At 48.6% G+C, this 21,368-nt stretch overlaps 1 protein-coding gene across 4 annotated transcripts in view; it reads left to right on the top strand.

Annotated features, from left to right (window-relative positions):
- ankrd28b (ankyrin repeat domain 28b) overlaps positions 1–21,368 on the top strand; it is a 291,957-nt gene that overhangs the window by 179,235 nt on the left and 91,354 nt on the right. For all 4 annotated transcript variants that reach the window (XM_072508769.1, XM_072508768.1, XM_072508767.1 and 1 more), the window contains 3 exons: positions 6,466–6,580; positions 11,270–11,352; positions 14,307–14,370. In XM_072508769.1, coding sequence (XP_072364870.1) covers positions 6,466–6,580; positions 11,270–11,352; positions 14,307–14,370 — 262 coding nt within the window. The remainder of the gene's footprint in view (positions 1–6,465; positions 6,581–11,269; positions 11,353–14,306; positions 14,371–21,368) is intronic.

Below are 21,368 nucleotides of genomic sequence, written 5' to 3' on the forward strand. Positions count from 1 at the left end.
CAGTATCGGTCAGATAGGGTCGGCCGCATCATTGTGGTGTGCTGCGTCCTGCACAACATAGCCCAGCAGAGGGGCGATGTGCCGCAGGCAGAGGAGGGCGGAGTGGAGGAGCAGCAGGAAGAGGCACAGTCCTCCCCAGATGAGGGGGATGGGGGCAATGGTCAGGGCAGACTGGGTAGACACAGGCGGGTGGCTGTCCACCGTTACCGGCTGGCCCAGCGGGCACGGGACAGACTGATAGACGCCCGCTTCACTGACGAGGTGGGCGTGGGAATCGGGTAGTATGGCCACAGACCGCACACCATGGCAACAGCCGACCACCCACACCCCCCACCCATCCACCCACCCAGCACCCTCACCCCCCTCCCCAACCCCACCCACCCCACCCGCATGAACACCACCCCCCCCCCCCATTGCCGATCCACCGGCGGCACAACGGGCCGGGCTCTCTCAGTTGCGGGTGGACACGTGTCTATCGCAGGCCATGGAGGATGATGACAACCCGCCCTGCGATGAGCTCCTGGCTCTACATCGTTGGACTATGTCTGACCCATGGCCACAGTACCACCATCCACCCGGACCATCCCTGCATGCGGCTGTGACACTGCAGCGCACGGTCCCGTCCTCTGCCCGGGGGATGTTGATGGCGGCCCAGGGGGAAGGGGGCAGACTCACCTGGGGCTGAGGTAAGACCACCCCTCACACACACACACTTGCGCTCAACGTACATGACACCTCCGCACACTTTGGACAGAGCACAAAGGCAGCTTCGGTAGGTGTAACATTGACTTTAATAACCAAAGGAGTTCATGCACGTGCCCTAGCCCCTAAAACTCATCTGTGCCCTGCACCCGTGCCAACTTACTCAGTGTCTAATTGTTTGGCCTTACGGGCCCTTTGACTACGTCTACGTGGTTCCCCAGACGGTACAGCAGAACTGGAGGTGGACTCCTGTGATTCCTGCCCTCTGACACTGGATCCCTTTGGAGGCCGTTTCCTGGGGCGTCCTGGCCTAGATGGGCCAGGCTGTGGCCCGGGCGACTGGGATGGCGAGCTGCCAGCCTGTCCTGCCCGTTGCCCACCCGATGCACCTGGGACGGAAGGGGGGGGAGTCCGAGGTGTCGCGGTGTACCGGGACCTCCCCTACAGAGGGAGCCGGGACGGACCACACCACCACCTCCTCCCTCGGGGTGCCCGATGGCCCCCAGGCCTCTACATGGGTGGGGGATGCGAACGGACTGGCCATCCGACGCCCCCCCGACATCTGGCGCTGCCAGTCCTGGAGGCCCGTGCTGGTATCGACAGGGGTCTGCAGGTTTGCAGCCATGGAGCCCAGGGTGTTGGCAAACCCTGTCTGTGACAGTGCGACGCCGGCTCGCACATGGCCACTGGCGCCGATGCCCTCAGCGATGGCCTGCTGAGACTGGGCCATGGCCTGCTGAGACTGGGCCATGGCCTGCAGAGACTGGGCCATGGCCTGCTGAGACTGGGCCGTGGCCTGCTGAGACTGGGCTATGGCGTTGAGCGCCTCTGCCATCTGGCGCTGGCACTGGCTCATGGCCTCCTGTGAGAGGGCAGCCATTTCCTGGGCCACAGGCGCCGCCTGCACGGAAGGCCCCAGGCCTCGCAAACCGTTCCCCATGTCTGACACCGTCGCAACCATTGCCTCCACCGCGGACGCCACCCGTGCGGTGTCAGCCTGGGTGGCACGCATGACCGGGACCACTCCCAGCTCCTGGACGCGGGTGGACTCCTCCACCTGCGACTGCAGCCGCCGCAAGCCGCCCGTCACCCTCTTCGCTCGTCTCCGGGTCGGTGGTTGCATCGGATCTATGTGTGGGTGTGGTAACTCCAGGAACCCGGGATCCATCTGGGCGGCAGATGTTCGCTTGGGCTGGGCTGCCCTCCGACCGCCCGGCCCCTCTGCTGCTCCTACCTCCACCTGCTGTACCGGGACGGCTGTGTTGTGCGCACCAGTGAGTGTACCAGACGCCTCAAGTGCCTCAGAAGTGCCCAACCGAGGTGAGTGTTTCTGCGATGGTGGAGGGTGTTGGTGACAGCAGTGGCGTTGTGTCGTGCTCTTCGTCCCACTCTGAGTACATGGCACTTTGGGGTGGGGGTTCGTCTCCATCCATCCGCTCTGGGTCACTGTCCGGTATTTCGTCTTCCTGGGTAGGGCTGTCCCGGGTAGGGCTGTCCCGGGTAGGGCTGTCCCGGGTAGGGGTGTCCCGGGTAGGGGTGTCCCGGGTAGGGGTGTCCCGGGTAGGGGTGTCCCGGGTAGGGGTGTCCCGGGTAGGGGTGTCCCGGGTAGTGGTGTCCCGGGTAGTGGTGTCCCGGCTCGTCGCTGGGTGGTCGCTCCCGCACATGACGGGGGTGTCGTCTCCCTGTTGCTCCAGGTCTCTCCGTCTCCCGTGGTGTGCGAGGGGCATCCTGCGGGCGTCGCATGCTGGAGGGTGCGGGTCTCTCCGTCTCCTGTGGTCACCGAGGGGCATCCTGCGGGCGGTGTGCATCTGCGGGGATGGGTGCCTGGACGTTTGGTCCTGCGATACACAATGAAGCATGCATGGTTAGACATCAGGCAGTGATCAGGTGATACGGGGGAGGGGGATATGGGGGAGGGGGGATATGGGGGAGGCTCACCCTGCCTGCTCTGACGAGGTCGTTCACCTTCTTGTGGCACTGGGTGCCTGTCCGTGGTGTCAGGGCCACAGCGGTGATGGCCTCTGCCACTTCCCTCCACAGACGCCGGCTGTGGCGTGGGGCAACTCTGCGGCCGTGCCCGGGATACAGGGCGTCCCTCCTCTGCTCCACCGCGTCCAGGAGCGCCTCCACATCGCGTGACTCGAACCTCGGGGCTGAGCGACGGCCAGCCATCCAGTCGGGTGTTGCGGTCGGGTGTTCCGGTCGGGTGGGGGGGAGCAGCGCGGCCTTATGAGCCGTCGCGCCGTGCAGCGCGTATGACGCTGCACGGCGTGAACCACTGCGCAAGCGCGGATCCCGTTACGTCGCTGCTAGCCCATTTCGGGCCGCAGACTATCGACCCATTTTTCTGACGTGACGCAAGTGGGATTTGCGCCGTTTTTTGTGCCGATCGGCGGACTTTCCGCCGATGACGGAGAATTTCGCCCCTCGTCTCCTGGGTGAACAACGAACAACTCGCTATTCCCTATATTGAGCTTATACCCGGAGAAATCCCCAAACTCCCTGATAGTCCTCATCACCTCCGGCATTCCCCCCCCACCCGGTCCACCACATTTAACAGCAGATCGTCCGCATAGAGCGACACCCGATGTTCCTCCCCACCCCACACCAGCCCCTTCCAATTCCTCGATTCCCTCAATGCCACGGCCAGGGGCTCAATCACCAGCGCAAAGAGCAGGGGGGACAGGAGACACCCCTGCCTCGTCCCCTGGTGTAACCGAAAATACTCTGACCTCGTTCTGTTCGTGCCCACACTCGCCACCGGGGCCTCCTACAGCAACTTAACCCACCTGACAAACTTCTCCCCAAACCCGAACCTTTTCAACACCTCCCACAGGTACCCCCACTCTACCCTTTCAAAGGCCTTCTCCGCATCCATTGCCGCCACTATCTCCGCCTCCCCTTCCACCACAGGCATCATTATAACATTCAAGAGCCTCCGTACATTTGTATTCAGCTGTCTCCCTTTCACGAACCCCGCCTGATCCTCGTGAATGACCTGCAGAACACAGTCCTCTATCCTCGTGACTAAAATCTTCGCCAACAACTTTGCATCTACATTTAGGAGTGGGATCAGCCTGTATGACCCACGTTGTAGGGGATTCTTGTTCCACTTCAGGTTCAAGGAGATCAGCGCCCGAGACATCATCGGGGGCAAAGCCCCTCCTTCCCTTGCCTCGTTAATGGTCCTTACCAACAGAGGGCTCAGCAGGTCCGCATACTTCTTATATAATTCGACCTGGAACCCATCTGGCCCCGGTGCCTTCCCCGTCTGCATGCTTCCTATCCCTTTGAACAACTCCTCCAACCCAATCAAAGCCCCCAGCCCCGTCACCTGCCCCTCCTCCACCCTCGGGAATCTCAACTGGTCCAGAAGGTGACCCATCCCTCCCTCCTCCAGTGGGGGCTCGGACCGATACAGTTCCTCGTAGAAGTCCCTGAAGACCCCCATTGATATCCACCCCACTTCGCACCATGCTCCCTCCCCCATCCTTAACTCTCCCGATCTCCCTAGCTGCCTCTCGCTTCCGAAGCTGGTGCGCCAGCATCCGGCTCGCCTTTTCTCCCTATTCATATACCGCGCCCTACACCTTCCTCCACTGCGCCTCCGCCTTACTGGTGGTCAACAGATCGAATTCGGCCTAGAGGCTGCACCGCTCCCTAAGTAATCCATCCTCCGGGACCTCCGCGTACCTCCTGTCCACCCTCACCATCTCGTCCACCAGCCTCTCCCTCTCTCTCTTCTCCCTCCTCTCCTCATGGGCCCTAATGGAGATCAGCTCTCCCCTGACCACCGCCTTCAGCGCCCCCAAGACCACCCCCACTTGGACCTCCCCATTGTCATTAGCCTCCAGGTACCTCTCTATGCACCCTCGGACTCGCCCGCTCACCACCTCGTCCACCAGCAACCCCACCTCTAAGCGTCACAGCGGGCGCTGGTCCCTCTCCTCCCCCAGCTCGAGGTCTACCCAATGCGGAGCGTGATCGGAAATGGCTATCGCCGAGTACTCGGTATCTTCCACTCTCGGAATCAGCACCCTACTCATAACAAAAAAGTCAATCCGGGAATAGGCCTTGTGGACATGGGAGAAGAATGAGAATTCCCTGGCCCCTGGCCTCGCAATCCTCCATGGGTTCACCCCTCTCATCTGATCCATGAACCCCCTCAGCACCTTGGCCGCCGCCAGCCTCCTACCCGTCCTAGATCTGGAACGATCTAGTGCCGGGTCCGGCATGGTATTGAAATCCCCCCCCCCACCCATTATCAGGACCCCTGTCTCCAGGTCCGGAATCTGGCCCAACATACGCCGCATGAAGCCCCCATCATCCCAATTCGGGGCGTATACATTGACCAACATCACCCGCTCCCCCTGCAGCTTGCCACTTAGCTCCCCCCAGCTAGGTCCCCCCTAGCTGCATTGCTCCCCCCATTGCACTCCCGTAAGTCAGCCGACTCCTGCTGATCCCGGTCACTCCCTCGACCCCTCCCCCGAAAAACAAAGAACCAACAATGAACAAAGAATCCCCCCCTCAAAATACGACACAACAATCCCCAACCATCCCTTCACCGCGGCCCCCCCCCGCCCCTGACCCTCAGTCCGAGTCCAATTTTTCGGCCTGGACAAAGGCCCACACCTCCTCCGGGGACTCAAAATAATGATGTCGGTCCTTATAGGTGACCCACAGACGCACCGGCTGCAGCATGCTGAACTTCACCCCCCTCCTGTGCAGCACCACCTTCGCCTGATTGTACCCGGCCCTCTTCTTCGACACCTCCGCGCTCCAATCTTGGTAGACCTGGACCTCCGCGTTCTCCCACCTGCTGCTCCACTCCTTCTTGGCCCACCTTAGTACGCACTCCCGATCAGCAAACCGGTGGAACCGCACCAGCACCCCCCCGCTGCGGCTCGTTGGGCTTGGGCCTCCTCGCCAGCACTCGGTGGGCCCCCTCCAGCTCCAGGGGCTTCTGGAAGGACCCCGCTCCCATCAGCGAATTCAGCATGATGACCACATAGGCCCCCACGTCCGATCCCTCCGGGAGGCCCAAGATCCGCAGATTCTTCCGCCTCGACGGGTTCTCCATCTCCTCGAACCTCTGCTGCCATTTTTTAATGGAGTGCCTCATGCACCTTCACCGCTAGGCCTAGGATCTCATCTTCGTTCTCAGAGACCTTTTGCCGGGCCTCCCGGATCGCCACCCCTTGGGCCGTCTGGGTCTCCAGCAGCTTATCGATTGACTCCTTCATTGGCGCCAGCAGATCCGCTTTCAGCTCCGTAAAGCAGCGCAGAAGAAACTCCTACTGCTCCTGCGCCCACTGCATCCACGCTGCCTGGTCTCCACCCGCCGCCATCTTGGTCTTCCTCCCTCGCACCTTCTTTTGCTTCACTGCCACTTTTTTGATCGCCCCACTCCTGGTCCAAGCCATACGCTATTGGGGGAATGTTGCTATCTCCTTCCCACACCGGGAAACGTCGAGCAAGCGCCGTTACGGGCTCTAAAAAGAGCCCAAAAGTCAGTTTCTTGCGGGAGCTGCCAAACGTGCGACTTAACTCTGCATAGCCGCAACCGGAAGTCCTTGATATGATTTTATGATGAGAGAACAGATTATGACATTGGTATTAACTTTTTTTTAAGCTAGTGCTAAACTGTACATCTAATGAAGTATTATCTGCCTTATTCAAAACATCCATTAAGTAGTAACAAAATGCAGTTTTTGCAAGTTTAAACATGCTTCTAATGATGGATTTATTTTTCTCCTATAGGTGCAGCAATAGATTGTGAAGATAAGAATGGTAATACTCCCTTGCATATAGCTGCTCGTTATGGCCATGAACTTCTTATAAACACACTAATCACCAGTGGAGCGGACACAGCAAAGTGAGTACAAATTATTGACGTTGCCACTACTTGAACGTGCATCATATGTGAATTTGATGGACAGTGGTAGACAGTTCAACTGTAAAAGCATCAGAGCTGAACCCAACCTTGTCCAGTTGACATGTCCATGTGCGGTTTTGTTGAGCATTTCCCGTCACTGCTGAGGACTAGGACTCTCTCGCTCCCTCTCTTGCTCCCTCTCTCTTACCCCCTCGCTTGCTCCCTCTCTCGCCTCCTCGCCCTCTCTCCTGGGATATCCAGCATAGCCATCTAAGGTCTTTTGTAACCCCATCACCATCTTACAGAAATTCAGTTTAATGAGTCTTGTTTCAGAACATGGTATCCCTATTCTTCGAATGATTCTGTGAATCTTCTGTAAATGCTCTTCGAAATAGATGCCTAAAATTGCAGGTAACACAGACTAATATTTTAAAAAAATATTTTGTCAACTAGTCTTGTAGTTTAAAGAATTGTAACTGTGTGTTGTGATTTACTAAAACATCTATAAATCAAGGTGCCTGTTGAGAAGAGCATAAATGAATGATCTCAGTTCACATACTGGAGTTGATTGCTCCATGTATTGATATTAGATAACTGCAGTTTAAAGAACAAAGGGCGGGATTCTCCAACCCCCCAGCGGGTCGGAGAATCGCCGGGGGGGGCGTGAATCACGCCCCCGCCGGCTGCCGAATTCTCTGGCGGTGAGGTCTTGGCGGGGGCGGGAATCGCGCTGCGCTGGTTGGCGGCCGCTGACTGCGCCCCCCCCCCAGCCATTCTCCGGCCCGCGATGGGCCGAGTGGGCGCCCGTTTTTTTGTTTGCCGGTCCCGTCGGCGTAAATTAGAGTAGGTCCTTACTGGTGGGACCTGGCGGCACGGGCGGTCTCGGGGGGGGGGGGGGGGGGGGGGGGGGGGGCGGCGCATCTGGCCCCGCGGGGTGCCCCCACGGTGGCCTGGCCCGCGATCGGGGCCCACCGATCCGCGGGCAGGCCTGTGCCGTGGGGGCACTCTATTATTCCGCACCGGCGGCTGTAGCAGTCCGCCATGGCCGGTGCGGAGACGAAGCTCTCTGCGCATGCGCTGGGATGACGTCACCACACGCTGGCGCTCCCGCGCGTGCGCCAACTCGTGCTGGCAGGCGGAGGCCCTTCGGCGCCGGTTGGCGTGGCACCAAGCCCCTTCCCCGCTGGCCGGCACGGTGTAAACCACTCCGAGGCCGGCCTAGTCCCTGAAGGTGCGGAGGATTCCGCACCTTTGGGGTGGCCCGACGCCGGAGTGGTTCACTCCACTCCTTCCCACCGGAGATGCCCCGCCCCCGCCGATTACGGCAGAATCCCGCCCCAGGAGGATATATCTTGGTCAAAAATTTTGAGTGCAATTCAAGTTTTAAAAGCTTTGTTCTCTGAAGTAGCCTAATCTTCATTGGAAGGAAGACATTTTACATTTATGGACTTTTACTACTTGCGATTAAACAAACTTTTAAACTTCCTTAATTAACCATTTAAAAGTTCTAAGGGTGTTCGTTAGCATTGTTTTATTTTTAATAGCAAAAAGACGAGCAGCAGCTCCCATGCAATCTTGCAATGGTGTAGGTGCCCTGAATGCTGTGTTGAAATACAAGGACACCACCATCATGTTCATACGTAGAACATAGAAGCAGGAGAAGACCATTCAGCCCTTCAAGCTTGCTCCTCCATTATGATCCTGGCCTATCGTCAAGTTCAATACCCTGATCCAACCTACGCCCATAACCCTTGATCACTTTAGCCCCAAGTGCGATATCTAATTCCTTCTTGAAATTACACATTTTGGCCTCAACTACTTTCTGTGGTAGTGAATTCCACAGATTCACCATTCTCTGGGTGAAGAAATTTCTCCGCACCTCAGTCCTTATCCTCAAACTACGACCCCTAGTTCTGGACTCCCCCACCATCGGGAACATTCTTTCTGAATCTACCCTGTCTCATTCTGTCAGAGTTTGAGAAGTTTATATGAGATCTCCTCTCACTCTTCTGAACTTCAATGAATATATCCCTAACCGACTTAGTCTCTCTTCATATGACAGTCCCACCGTCCCACGAATCAGCCTGGTAAACCTTCGCTGCACCACATCCATAACAAGAACATCCTTCCTCCGATAAGGACACCAAAACTATACACAATACTCCAGGTGTGGCCTCACCATTGCCCTATACAATTGCAGTAAAACATCCCTATTCCTATACTCAAATCCTCTCGCTATGAAGGACAACATACCTTTTACCTTCTTTACTGTCTGCTGTATCTACGCGCTTACTTTCAGCGACTGATGCAGGAGGGCACCAAGGTCTCGCTGAATATCTGCCTCTCTCAATTTACACCCATTCAAATAATAATCTTCTTTCCTATTTTTGCTGTCAAAGCGGATAACCTCACAATTTATCCCATTATACTGCATCTGCCATGCATATGCCCACTCATTCAGCCTGTCCAAATCCCGCTGAAGTATCTCTGCATCTTCTTCACAGCTCACCCTCCCACCCAACTTTGTATCATCTGCAAATTAGGAGATAATACATTTAGTTCCATCGTCCAAATCATTAATATATAATGTGAACAGTTGGGGTCCTAGCACAGATCCCTGCGGTAACCCATTTGTCACTGCCTGCCAATCGGAAAAAGATCTATTTATTCCAACTTTTCTGCTAACCAGCTTTCTATCCAGCTCAAAATACTACTTGTAATCCCTTGCGTTTTAAGGTTATATATTAATCTGCTATGAGAGACCTTGTTGAAAGTCTAATAAACCACATCGACTGGTTTTCCCTGGTCAGCTCTACTAGTTAGATCTTCAAAGAATTCTAGCACACCTTTGTGACTCTACATTCCTTAAATGTTCAAGACCTTGTTTCTCTTGTCCCTTTTTTGAACAGAAACCAAACTCTTGCCAGCATCCTGCATGGTCTATAGCACAAAGCAATCCAGCTGCAGCTTCTTTATATCCCCATCTTTAGCAGCAGCTGTTATTTTTTTTAACTGCAAAGTGTTAGACTGCCAATGAATTTTGTTTTGAATTTCTCTCCCCATGAACCAGGTCTCATGGGCATTTCTCTGAACTGAAGTGATTATCATGACTTCTGTTTCACTTGCCAAGTTTCCTTTGGCAGCATCTTCCAAACCCACGAGGGGCAGGACGTTTAGGGGGTTGGGAGGAAAAACCTTTTTACTCAGAGGGTGGTGGGAGTTTGGAAGTCGCTGCCTGAAAGGGTGGTGGAGGCAGAGTCCCTCAAAACATAAGTATTTAGATATGCACTTGTGATCCCAGGGCATATCGAAGCTATGGGCCAAGTGCTGGAACATGGGATTAGAATAGTTAGCTGGTTGTATTTCACTGGCGCTGTTGCGTTGGGCCGAAGGGCCTTTTCTATGCCTTATGATTCTATGACTCTATGGTACTACCACCTAGAAGAACAAGAACAGCAGATACCTGGGAACTCCACCACCTGGAGGTTCCCCTCCAAGGCACTCGCCACCCCGATTTGGAAATATATCACCGTTCCTTCACTATTGCTGGGTCAATTTCCTGGAACCTCCTCCCTAACAACACTGTGGGTGTACCTATACCACGGGGACTGCAGCTGTTCAAGAAGGCAACTCACCACCACCTCCTGAGGGCAACTAGGGACGGGCAATAAATGTTGGCCTAACCAGCGACTCCCACATCCCGTAAATGACTTTTAAAATTGGAGGGAGCATTTTAAAACTCAGCCTTCCTGTAAAACTCAGCATTCATGGCAGTATGTAGATTTCTATAGAAGTATGTGTGTGCGTTATCTGCACTTATTAGTCACAAGCTCTTTGCTTTACATGTGCCAGATAATTTAATATATTAACAATTAAGAAACTTTAATTTCTGAAGCCAGAAGCACATTTGGAACAACTATTCACTGAGGATTGCTTTTTAAAAAATAAATTTAGAGTACCCAATTAATTTTTTCCAATTAAGGGGCAATTTAGCGTGGCCAATCCACCTACCCTGCACATCTTTGTGTTGTGAGGGCGAAACCAACACACACACGGGGAGAATGTGCAAACTTCACATGAACAGTGACCCAGAGCCGGGATCAAACCTAGGACCTCAGCGTGTGTGACTGCAGTGCTAACCACTGAGCCACCCGTGCTGCCCCACTGAGGATTACTTGTAGGGGATTACTCCTGCAAGCAGTATTACTAATGAAGAAAAAATTTATATTTATGTAGCAAGTAATCACGTTTCTGAAAAGTATCCATGGCATTTCATGTAACGATACAATTGTTCTGTATCCGCTATTGTGACACTAGCTAGATGCTGATTCAAGTACAGTGTTGTGATTTCATTTGTTCACAGGCTGAGTACATATTGCATTCTTTCCAATTGTATATCTTCAACTATGTGTGTTACATTTTAATTAGTATGTATATAGTTTTCTTGCATTTTAATCTATGTATTTGCCCAGATCTCGTTTTAGCAAACAATATGGGAACTGAGAGAAAGATCATTGTACGATAACTTATAATCAGATATTTAAAATCTCAGCTTTTGATTCTGCAACTTATTTTGATTTTGCTAAAAAGGATTGTGAAGATTTTAATTTAGGAAAACAGTTTTTAATTCTACGAGTAATGTGATTTTTGAATAAATTAAACTTTTTAAAAATTCTGTTTTTCCTCTAGCCGGGGTATTCACGGAATGTTTCCACTACATCTAGCAGCCTTAAGTGGCTTTTCTGATTGCTGTCGAAAGCTGTTGTCCTCAGGTATTTGTACTAAAGTTAAACTTTTAGCTACAAATTGGTGCTTAGGCCCCAATGATGATCATTTAGCCCCCTCCCGCTGCCTTTACAGCCCTCAATGCTGGTTCTTTTTTTTCCAAGCACATTCAAATGCGTCAACATAGCGCAAGACAAAGTACATACAGCTTGTTCAATTTTCCCATCATTAATCCCCCCCGCCCCCCCCCCCCCAAAAACAATTCCTCAAACACGGATAGAAACAGCCTCCATCACAAGTAAAACCCCTCCTTCTACCCCCTCGGAATGAACTTTTATCTTCTCCAGATGCCCCATACACAAAGTTAGCAATTATCCCCAAGAACCCGCACACACGCTAGCATAACCAATCATAAACTGAACACAGGCACAGAAAGATATAACAATGTACAAAATGTGCAAAAAGGTTAAACAAAGTGTACAGGATATAAAAGATACAAAGGGTACGCAAAGTACAAATTTGTCCAAAAACATACGGATGGTACACAAGTCCCTTACTCAGCCCTACCCCAACCCATGCTCCTTAACAAAGCCATTCACCTCCTCCGGCATCAAGAAATAATTTTTGCGACCGTCAAAAGTTACCCAAAGTTTGGCCGGATGCAGCACACCAAACCGTTGTGCCGGACAAGCGCAGTTTTAGCCCTATTAAACTCTGCCTGTCTCTTGGTCAGGTCAGCACCAATATCCTGGTAGATCCAAATTCGGTTTCCTTCCCAGCTGCAGTCCCGACTTGCCCTGGCACACCTCAAGGTCTTTTCTTTGTCCTGGAACTTGTGCATACACAATCACCACTCGTGGTGGCTCCCCAGCCCTCGGCTTCTACCTCGACCTGTGCGCCCCACCTCCAGGGCCTTGTCAAAATCTCTCTCCTCCACCAACTTGGCAAACATCTGTGCGACGTAGCCCGTGGCATTCGTTCCCTGCACTCCCTCCGGCAGGCCCACTCACAAAGATTTTGCCACCGAGACCTATGCTCTTGGTAAACCAACCTTGCATGCTACACCTTACGGATATCACCCAGAATTGCCATCTCCGCCTCCAACTACGCATTCTGGTCAGACACCACCTTTTCCACCTCCTGGATCATCGCTCCTTGCGTCTCCAAGTGCTCTCCATCCGATCCAGGGTCCCGCGAAGCGGTGCTACTGCCACCTCAATCACGCTTACCAGTCTCTCTGCATCTCCTTTCGTTGCTGTCGAAATTCCCCCTTAATAAAACTCATCAACTGTTCCATCAGCTGTTTAACCGTCGGCGACGTCCCTTCCACCTGCGTCATCTTCCCAACTTGTGCTCTGCCATGAGTCTTCTGCAACTCCTGGGCCAGGACTCTCACCGACTTTAACTGGGTTCGATAGCCCGTAGACATTCCAATCCGGGGGAGCGACAATCACTTTCCACTCTCCTCACACTTTATCCATCAAAATTCCCCTTTAATCGGGTAAAAAGGACCAAACTGACACTTCCAGCCAGGAGCCACTTTGTGTGCGGCCGATCAGACCATGGCCTCCACCAGAGATCCCCTATGCTGATTCTTAAAGCAAAGATAATCAAGAATGTGGGAGTAGAAATCCTTCTCAGGTGGTGCAAAATGAGCAGTATCGAACCAGCAACCCATAAAAAGCAACCTCTGATATTTGAAATGAAAATCGCTTATTGTCACAAGTAGGCTTCAATGAAGTTACTGTGAAAAGCCCCTAGTCGCCACATTCCGGCACATGTTCGGGGAGGCTGGTACAGGAATTGAACCGTGCTGCTGGCCTTCCTTGGTCTGCTTAAAAGCCAGCGATTTAGCCCAGTGTGCTAAACCAGGCCCTTAAATGAAAATCGCTTATTGTCACATTATTTAATTCTATTGCAGTCAATTCTGCATATTTCTGATAATGCTGTTTCCTATAACGCTCATTTTGCACTGCCGCATGAGACTAATTTCTAACCCATGATAAGTGTACATTACCTTTTCAAGTTAATTCCAATGCTCTTGCAGTCTATATATTGTTTAAAGTTGAGCATGAGATCCCAATTCTGCTTGCTTCACTTCAGTTGGTTCCTGCATAATCAGGTGGCCATTTTTATGATGTGGAATCAGGAGTTCGTTGGTTAGCGCAGCGCCGAGGTCTCAGGTTCAATCCCTGCTCTGGGCCACTGTCCGTGTGGGGTTTGCACATTCTCCCCGTGTTTGCATGGGTTTCACCCCCACAACCCAAAGATGTGCAGGGTAGGTGGATTGGCCACACTCTAAATTTAGAAAGAAAAACAGGAGTTTGTTAAAAAAGTTACCCGCTTCACCTCCCAAAGACTTCCACTCCCCCAAACCACATACATTTCTTTGTTTACTACATTAAATGAAGACTAAGTAAAATAAAAGATAAATACCCCAAAAAGTCATGCACAAGTATGTCTGAATATTGCATGTAGTACACCTGGAAATGTTTAATGAATCTGAATTCCTTGTCTGCTGCAAACTAGTTATTGGACTGTAGAAACTTGGTGTTGTCACTTGTTTATTAGAAGAAATTGGGAATTTGCTGAAAATAAATTCCCCTTGACTATTACAGCTGCTATATACTGATTACCTTAACGTAAGTAATTTTCCCTCCAAACTTCGACCACTACCCTGATCACATGTCATCCAATCAAAGTTCTATATCTTGTATACTGTGAGGTAACATCATGTTAAGTGAATATCAGACTACCAGTGAAGTGTGTGGATTGGGATTGTCAGTTGATTATTTGAAACAATTGATGCGAATAATTTTCTAATTTTTTGACAATGTAAAAAGTTGCTTTCAATCTTTTTACACTGTCGCTATTGTTAGATTGTGTATGTTAAACAAGACCCTGCTTAGCACCAGTTCAGCTTTAAAGGTTCTGCTGACAATTTGGCAGAAGAGATGAATGTTCCTTTTGTGGTTTCACAAAAACCTTATTCATTTTACAGGCTTTGATATAGACACCCCAGATGAATTTGGCAGGACTTGTCTTCATGCAGCTGCTGCTGGAGGGTGAGTAATGATCTTTTTGCTTTTTTTTGAGTAAGTAGCATTGAGCCATCAACAGCGCTGTCGATAACCATAATTATATCCCTATATCTCATGGAGCAGCAGTTGGAAAATACTAACACCATTATCTGTGTCTGAGATGGGCAAATTACAACGTGAATGCAAATGAAGTACTGCTGTCAAACATGATCTTGATCAGGAAAGCTTACATGAAGGCATCTTGCTATGCAAAGCTTTACTGTTTTCTTCCAGTTCAATGACTCTGCTGCCATATTGGAAGATCACACTTGCACGCAGTCTTGACTTTATTTATAGGGTAGTCAAGTAACATAATTTATTATTTTAGTTTATTAAAGATACTGTTTGGACAAACTTAGTGACTGTAAAAAATTGTCTTGTGCTTTAAAATTGCTAATAATTTGAAGGCATTTAAATGAATTCTGGAGATTCCAATGGCATTCTTCGAATATCATTGTGAAGATATTTGGAGTGGTTCCCCCAAGGCTTTATGGGTTATTAAGTCATACATGAATATCCCAAGTTATCCTTTTTGATTCCAATTCTCTGTTCTAGTACCTGATTTTAGCCAGGACAAAAATAGGTTGTTACATTTGGCAGTAGTTCAAAAGAGAATTGGATGTGGTTCCTACCCCTCAGCAATTCTTGTCTTGGGAAGCACCCTGTCCTAACTTAACCATGGATAATGGCCATTTAGAGAAATTACACCAGGTCATCATTTATTTCCATGTAAATACATAAGAGTCTCCATCTCTTACAGCAGGCAGGTTTGTGCTAATACTATTTTCTTGTTATAAGCAATGGCTTGTATAACGCAAACACAGTCTTGTTAGTGACCCAATACCAGTGGCTTGCTACTGATAGACAACACCGATCAACACAATTCCATATCTCTCCATCATTCACCTACAACATACACGGCAGTGGAAGCATCTTTTAATGACCCAATGTGTACTGAATCATCCAAATAAATTAATTACTCATTCACTTAATTCCTCATTGACGATTGCATAAAAAGCTCTGGACACCAGCAGCAAATTATAAGAACGATACAAGAATTTTGCTCTGAGGTAATACACTGCCTGATTTGACCATTAGCATTTGGTCGTTAATTTTTCCCAATGAAATGTTTAAATACCAATGCATGTTGTGAATGAAGTGTTACATAGAAAATAAGAGCAGGAGTAGGCTATTCAGCCCCTAGAACCTATTCTGCAATTCAGTATGATCATGGCTGATCCTCTATGTCAACCCCAAACTCCCACGCTATCCCATTTCCCTTGACACTTTTAGAATCTAGAAATATATCTATTTCCTTCCTTAGTATATTCAGTGACTTGGCCTCCACAGCATGCGGTAGAGAATTCCACAGGCTCACCACCCTCTAGGTGAAAAGGTTTCTACTCATTTCAGTCCTAAATGACCTACCCCGTATCCATAGACTGTGACCCCCAGCCAAAGGAAACACCATTCAGTCTGTCCAGTCCTGTCAGAATTTTATACATTTCAATTAGTTGCCCTCCTAAATTCCAGTGAATACAGGCACAGGTGGGGCGGCACGGTGGTTAGCACTGCTGCCTCACGGCGCCAAGGACCCGGGTTCGATCCTGCTCTGGGTCACTGTCCGTGTTGAGTTTTCACATTCTCCCCATGTCTGCGTGGGTGTCACCTCCACAAACCAAAGATGTGCAGAGTAGGTTGATTGGCCATGCTAAATTGCTCCTTAGTTCAGAAAAAAAAATAATTGGGTACTCTTTATAAAAAAATTTTTAAAAAAAGAATACAGGCCCACTAGACACGATCCCTCTTCATAAGACAGGAATCAGCCTGGTGAATCCTCGCTGCACTCCCTCTATGATGAATGAAAGTATATATTTCCTTAGATAAGGAGACTAAAACTGCACACACTACTCCAGGCGTAGTCTCACCAAGGCCCGATGCAGCTGCAGTATGACATCTTTGCTTCTGTGCTCCGGTTTTCCTACAATGAAGGCCACCGTTTGCCCAACAAACTGCTTGCCCTACCTGCATGCTTGCTTTCAGTAACTGATGTCCTAGGACACCCAGGTCCCTTCCGTCAACATTTCTCAATCTATCACCATTTAGATAATATTCTGCTTCTCAATAACTTGACATTTATCCATGTTATACTCCATCTGCTATGCATTTGTCCACTCACTCAACTTGTCTCAATTACCTTGAAACCTTTTAACGTCGAGCTCATCACTCACATTCCCAACAATGTTCATGTTATCAACAAACGTACTTTTGGTTCCCTCATCCAAATCATTGATGGATATTGTGAATAGCTGGAGCCCAAGCACTGATCCCTGCAGTATCCCACTAGTCACCGCTTGCAACTGTTACAACCCCTGGGCTAGTGCACGGTCAATTCCAGCTCCATTTGACCTGGAGTCGCAATACAATTGAAATTAACAATTCATTCTTAGAAAATACCCAAAGTCTTTGGTCTTTGGCTGCCCAATAACTACTGTCACCAGGTTTGTAAATTTAATCACAATTAATTTTTATTAATAACAATAACTATGAGTAAATAGGCAGCAAATACAACTGGCGAAGTATCTAATTCCTAACCACCCCTCTTTAACTCATCCCACCCTCTATATATGTGTATATATATCGATACATATTATATACACACACACACACACATACATACAGACATGCAGAGGAGAAAGGGGGGTGTGAAGAAAAATAAAAAGGATAAAAGTCTCTGTTTCAGATGAATGTCATCCTGTGCACCTTTCTTCAGTCTAAGCCTACAGTTAGAGGTTTTTGCTTTCAGAGTGTAATGGTGTTCACTGTAAATTCACACGGTCTCAAAAGCCTCTGGAGAAAAAGAGAGAGAGACAGCAGCGCACAGCTACTTCTCTCCGTATCCAGGACCTGACTTGTCCCTGGTTCTCTGAAAACCATCCCACATGGGTAGGACCCAATCACCGCCTGTCACCAGGCAGAATACAGTATTCTGTATTCATAAGACCGCACGGTAGCATTGTGGATAGCACAAATGCTTCACAGCTCCAGGGTCCCAGGTTCGATTCCGGCTTGGGTCACTGTCTGTGCGGAGTCTGCACATCCTCCCCGTGTGTGCGTGGGTTTCCTCCGGGTGCTCCGGTTTCCTCCCACAGTCCAAAGATGTGCGGGTTAGGTGGATTGGCCATGCTAAATTGCCCATAGTGTCCAAAATTGCCCTTAGTGTAGGGTGGGGTTGCTGGGTTATGGGGATAGGGTGGAGGTGTGGACCTTGGGTGGGGTGCTCTTTCCAAGAGCCGGTGCAGACTCGATGGGCCGAATGGCCTCCTTCTGCACGAATGGCCTCCTTCTGCACTGTAAATTCTATGATACTATGAGTATTCGGTCAATTCATTGGCTACCAGCGAACCAATCGATCCGAATCCCTCCGATCTCTCGGATGCTAGAAAGTCTTGAGTTTTTCTGTTCGAACGCTAAACCTCCAAAGCACAGTACCATTTAGCAATTTTTGAGTTCCTCACTTGCTCTGCTCGACTTAAAGGTGTTATATGTCCATTGAATATCCATGGATCTAAATGATAATGACTAAGTAAAAGAGATGGGAAATAAGAGAATTAACAAGACGGGCCCTTGCATTACTTTGAAAAAGATTTATTCATCCCTACTCTGCTTCCTGTCTGCTAACCAATTCTCAATCCATGCCAATACATTACTCCCAGACCTGTGCTCTTTAATTTTGTACATTAACCTCTTGTGTGGAATTTTATCAAAACCTTTCTCAAAATACAAATACAAGGGCGGAACGGTGACACAGTGGTTAGCACTGCTGCCTCACAGTGCCAAGAACCCGGGTTCACTTCCAGCCCTGGGTAACTGCCTGTGTTGAATTTGTACATTATCCCCATGTCTGCGTGGGTCATTACTTTCTTGGGTGCAAATGATTTTATTATACTAATTTCTTTCAATTTCTCTCACCGTCCCTTAGTTCCTTAGCATTTCTGGGAAGTTATTTGTGGCTTCCTCCATGAAGTCACAGCTAATGTAGTTGTTTAATTGTTCTGCCATTTCCTTGCTCCAGTTTCGGACTGTAAGGGACGTACGTTTGTCTTGACTAATCTTTTTCTTTTTCTTTACTTCTAGAAGCTTTTACAGTCTATTTTTATGATACTTACAAGTTTACTTTTGTACTCCTCTCTTTTTTTAAAATAAATTTATCGTACCCAATTTTTTTTTCTCCCAATTAAGGGCCAATTTAGTGTGGCCAATCTCCAATTCAGAATGTGCAAACCCCACACAGACAATGACCAGGGGCTGGGATCAAACCCTGGTCCTCGGTGCCGTCGGCAGCAGTGCTAACCACTGTGTCACCAGTCACCCTAGTCCTCCCCTCTTAATTAATCTCTTCGTCCTACTTTGCTGAATTCTGAATTGCTCCCAATCCTAGAGTCATACTAGAAAGATCCCTTCAGCCCATCACGTCTGCACCGTTCAGAAACAACCAGCTAAGTACTCTTATCCCATTTTCCAGTACTTGGCCCATAGCCTTGTATGTCTTGGCATTGCAAGTGCACATCCCCTCTAAACCTCCTGCCCCTTAACTTCAATCTATGACCCTTGGTCATTGATCTCTCCACCAAAAGAAAAAGCTTCTTCCTGTCTACTCTTTCTTTGTCCCTCATTTTATTCATCTCTATCATTTCCGCCTGCAGTCTCCTCTGCTCCAAGGAAATCAATCCAGTCTATCTAATCTTCAGAACCAAAACTCTCCAGCCAGGCAACATCCTGGTCAATCTCCTTTCCAGTGCTATCACATCCCTTGGGCTTGCTCCTTTTCTAGCAACTTTATAGGACTCTTTGGATCTATATTATCCTTGTTATGTTGTGCAATACGATTGGAGTAATTAATGACCTCATAGTGAAGGTGCCAGGGGTAGCAGTGACCATAATATGATGGAATTTTACATTTGGTTTGAAGAAGAGAGGAGTGAGTCTGAGACTGTGTTTTAAACTTAAATAAGGGCAATTATGAGGGCATGAAAGCTGAGCTGACTAATGCTGAGAAGGAATTTGATAAAGTGCCACATTGACTAAAGTGATTTGGCAAATTAGGTTATGGGATAGATCAATAGAGATGCAGTGGCAAACATTTAAGGCGATTTTTCAGAATGTACAGAATAGATACATTCCAATGAGTAAGAAATAGTTGAAGGGACAGACTCACCATCCCTGGTTAATTAGAAATATTAAAGATCATATATTTAAAGAAAAACATCAAATTGACAGGTGGCAGGTCAGAAGACTGGAATGAATATAAGGAACAGCAAAGGATGACTAAAAGATTGGAGGTAAAAATTAGAGAACGAGAGAAAGCTTGCCAGAAATGTAAAAATAGATAGAGCTTTTATAAATATTTAAAAGAGGAAAGAGTTAACAAAGTGAGCATTGGCCCTATAAAAAGTGAGTCTGGAGAGTGGAAAACAAGGAGGGCTGATGAATTGAACAGGTATTTTGCATCCGTCTTCGCAATAGAGGATACAAGTAACATCCAGAAACATCTATAAATCAGGAAATGAAAGGGAGTCACTGGACAATTACAGTCACCAGAGAAGTGGTACTGAGTAAATTGTTGGAGCTGAACATCTGTCATAGGGAAAATGTTAGGAGCTATTATTTTTTTTTATTATTTAAAATTTTTTTTTAGAGTACCCAATTCTTTTTTTTCCCCAATTAAGGGGCAATTTAGCATGGCCAATCCACCTAACTTGCACATTTTTGGGTTGTGGGGGCGAAACCCACGCAAACACGGGGAGAATGTGCAAACTCCACACAGACAGTGACCCAGAGTCGGGATCGAACCTGGAACCTCAGCGCCGTGAGGCCGCAGTGCTAACCCACTGCGCCACCGTGCTACCCAGAAGCTATTATTAATAAGTTATAGCCGGGGCATTTGGATAAACTCATGGTAATCCAGAGAAGTCAACGTGGTTTTGTGTAAGGGAAATAATGTTTAACCAACTTATTGGAGTTATTTGAGGAAGTAACATGCTGTAGATAAAGAGAAACCGGTGGATGTGCTATACTTAGATTTCCAGAAGGCATTTGATAAAGTGCCACATTGGAAGTTATTGCAGAAAATAAAATCTCATGTTTATAGAGGTTAACATATTGGCATGGATACAAGATTGGCTAGCTAACAGAAAGCAGAGAGAAGGCATAAATGTGTCTTTTTGGCAAGATGTAACGAGTGATGTGACACAGGGATCAGTTGAGGGACTCAACTGTTTGCAGTTTGTATAAATAACTTGGATGAAGGGGTGGATGGGATGAGAAAGTAAGTTGTGAAGAGCACATAAGGAGGCCACAAAGGGACATAGATTAAGTGAATGGGCAAAGATCAAGCAAATGGAGTATAATGTGGGAAAATGTGAAGTTGTCCATTTTGGCAGGAAGAATAAAAAAGAAGCATATTATCCAAATGGTGAGAGATTGTAGAGCTCAGGTGCTGAGGGATCTGTGTATATTAGTGCATGAATCACAAAAGGTTAGTATGTAATTAGGAAAGCTAATAGAGTATTAGCGAGGGGAATTGATTATCGAGGTTATGCTTTAGTTATACAGCGAGCTCATGAGATCACAGTTGAAGTACTGTGTACAGGTAGGTGAGGTGGTGGCACAGTGGTATTGTCACTGGATCAGTAATCCAGAGACCCAGCATCATGTTCTGGAATCCAGGTTCAAATCCCACAACTGCAGATTATGAAATTTGAATTCAATGAAAGTCTGGAATTAAGTCTAAAGACCATGAAGGTTAATTCCAGAGCTGAAGGGGTTGGATTACGAGGAGAGGTTGAGTAGACTGGGACTGTACTCGTTGGAATTTAGAAGGATGAGGGGGGATCTTATAGAAACATATAAGATTATGAAGGGAATAGATAGGATAGATGCGGGCAGGTTGTTTCCACTGGCGGGTGAAAGCAGAACTAGGG

The sequence above is a fragment of the Scyliorhinus torazame genome, chromosome 6, assembly GCF_047496885.1.
Source record: "Scyliorhinus torazame isolate Kashiwa2021f chromosome 6, sScyTor2.1, whole genome shotgun sequence".
NCBI lineage: Eukaryota > Metazoa > Chordata > Chondrichthyes > Carcharhiniformes > Scyliorhinidae > Scyliorhinus > Scyliorhinus torazame.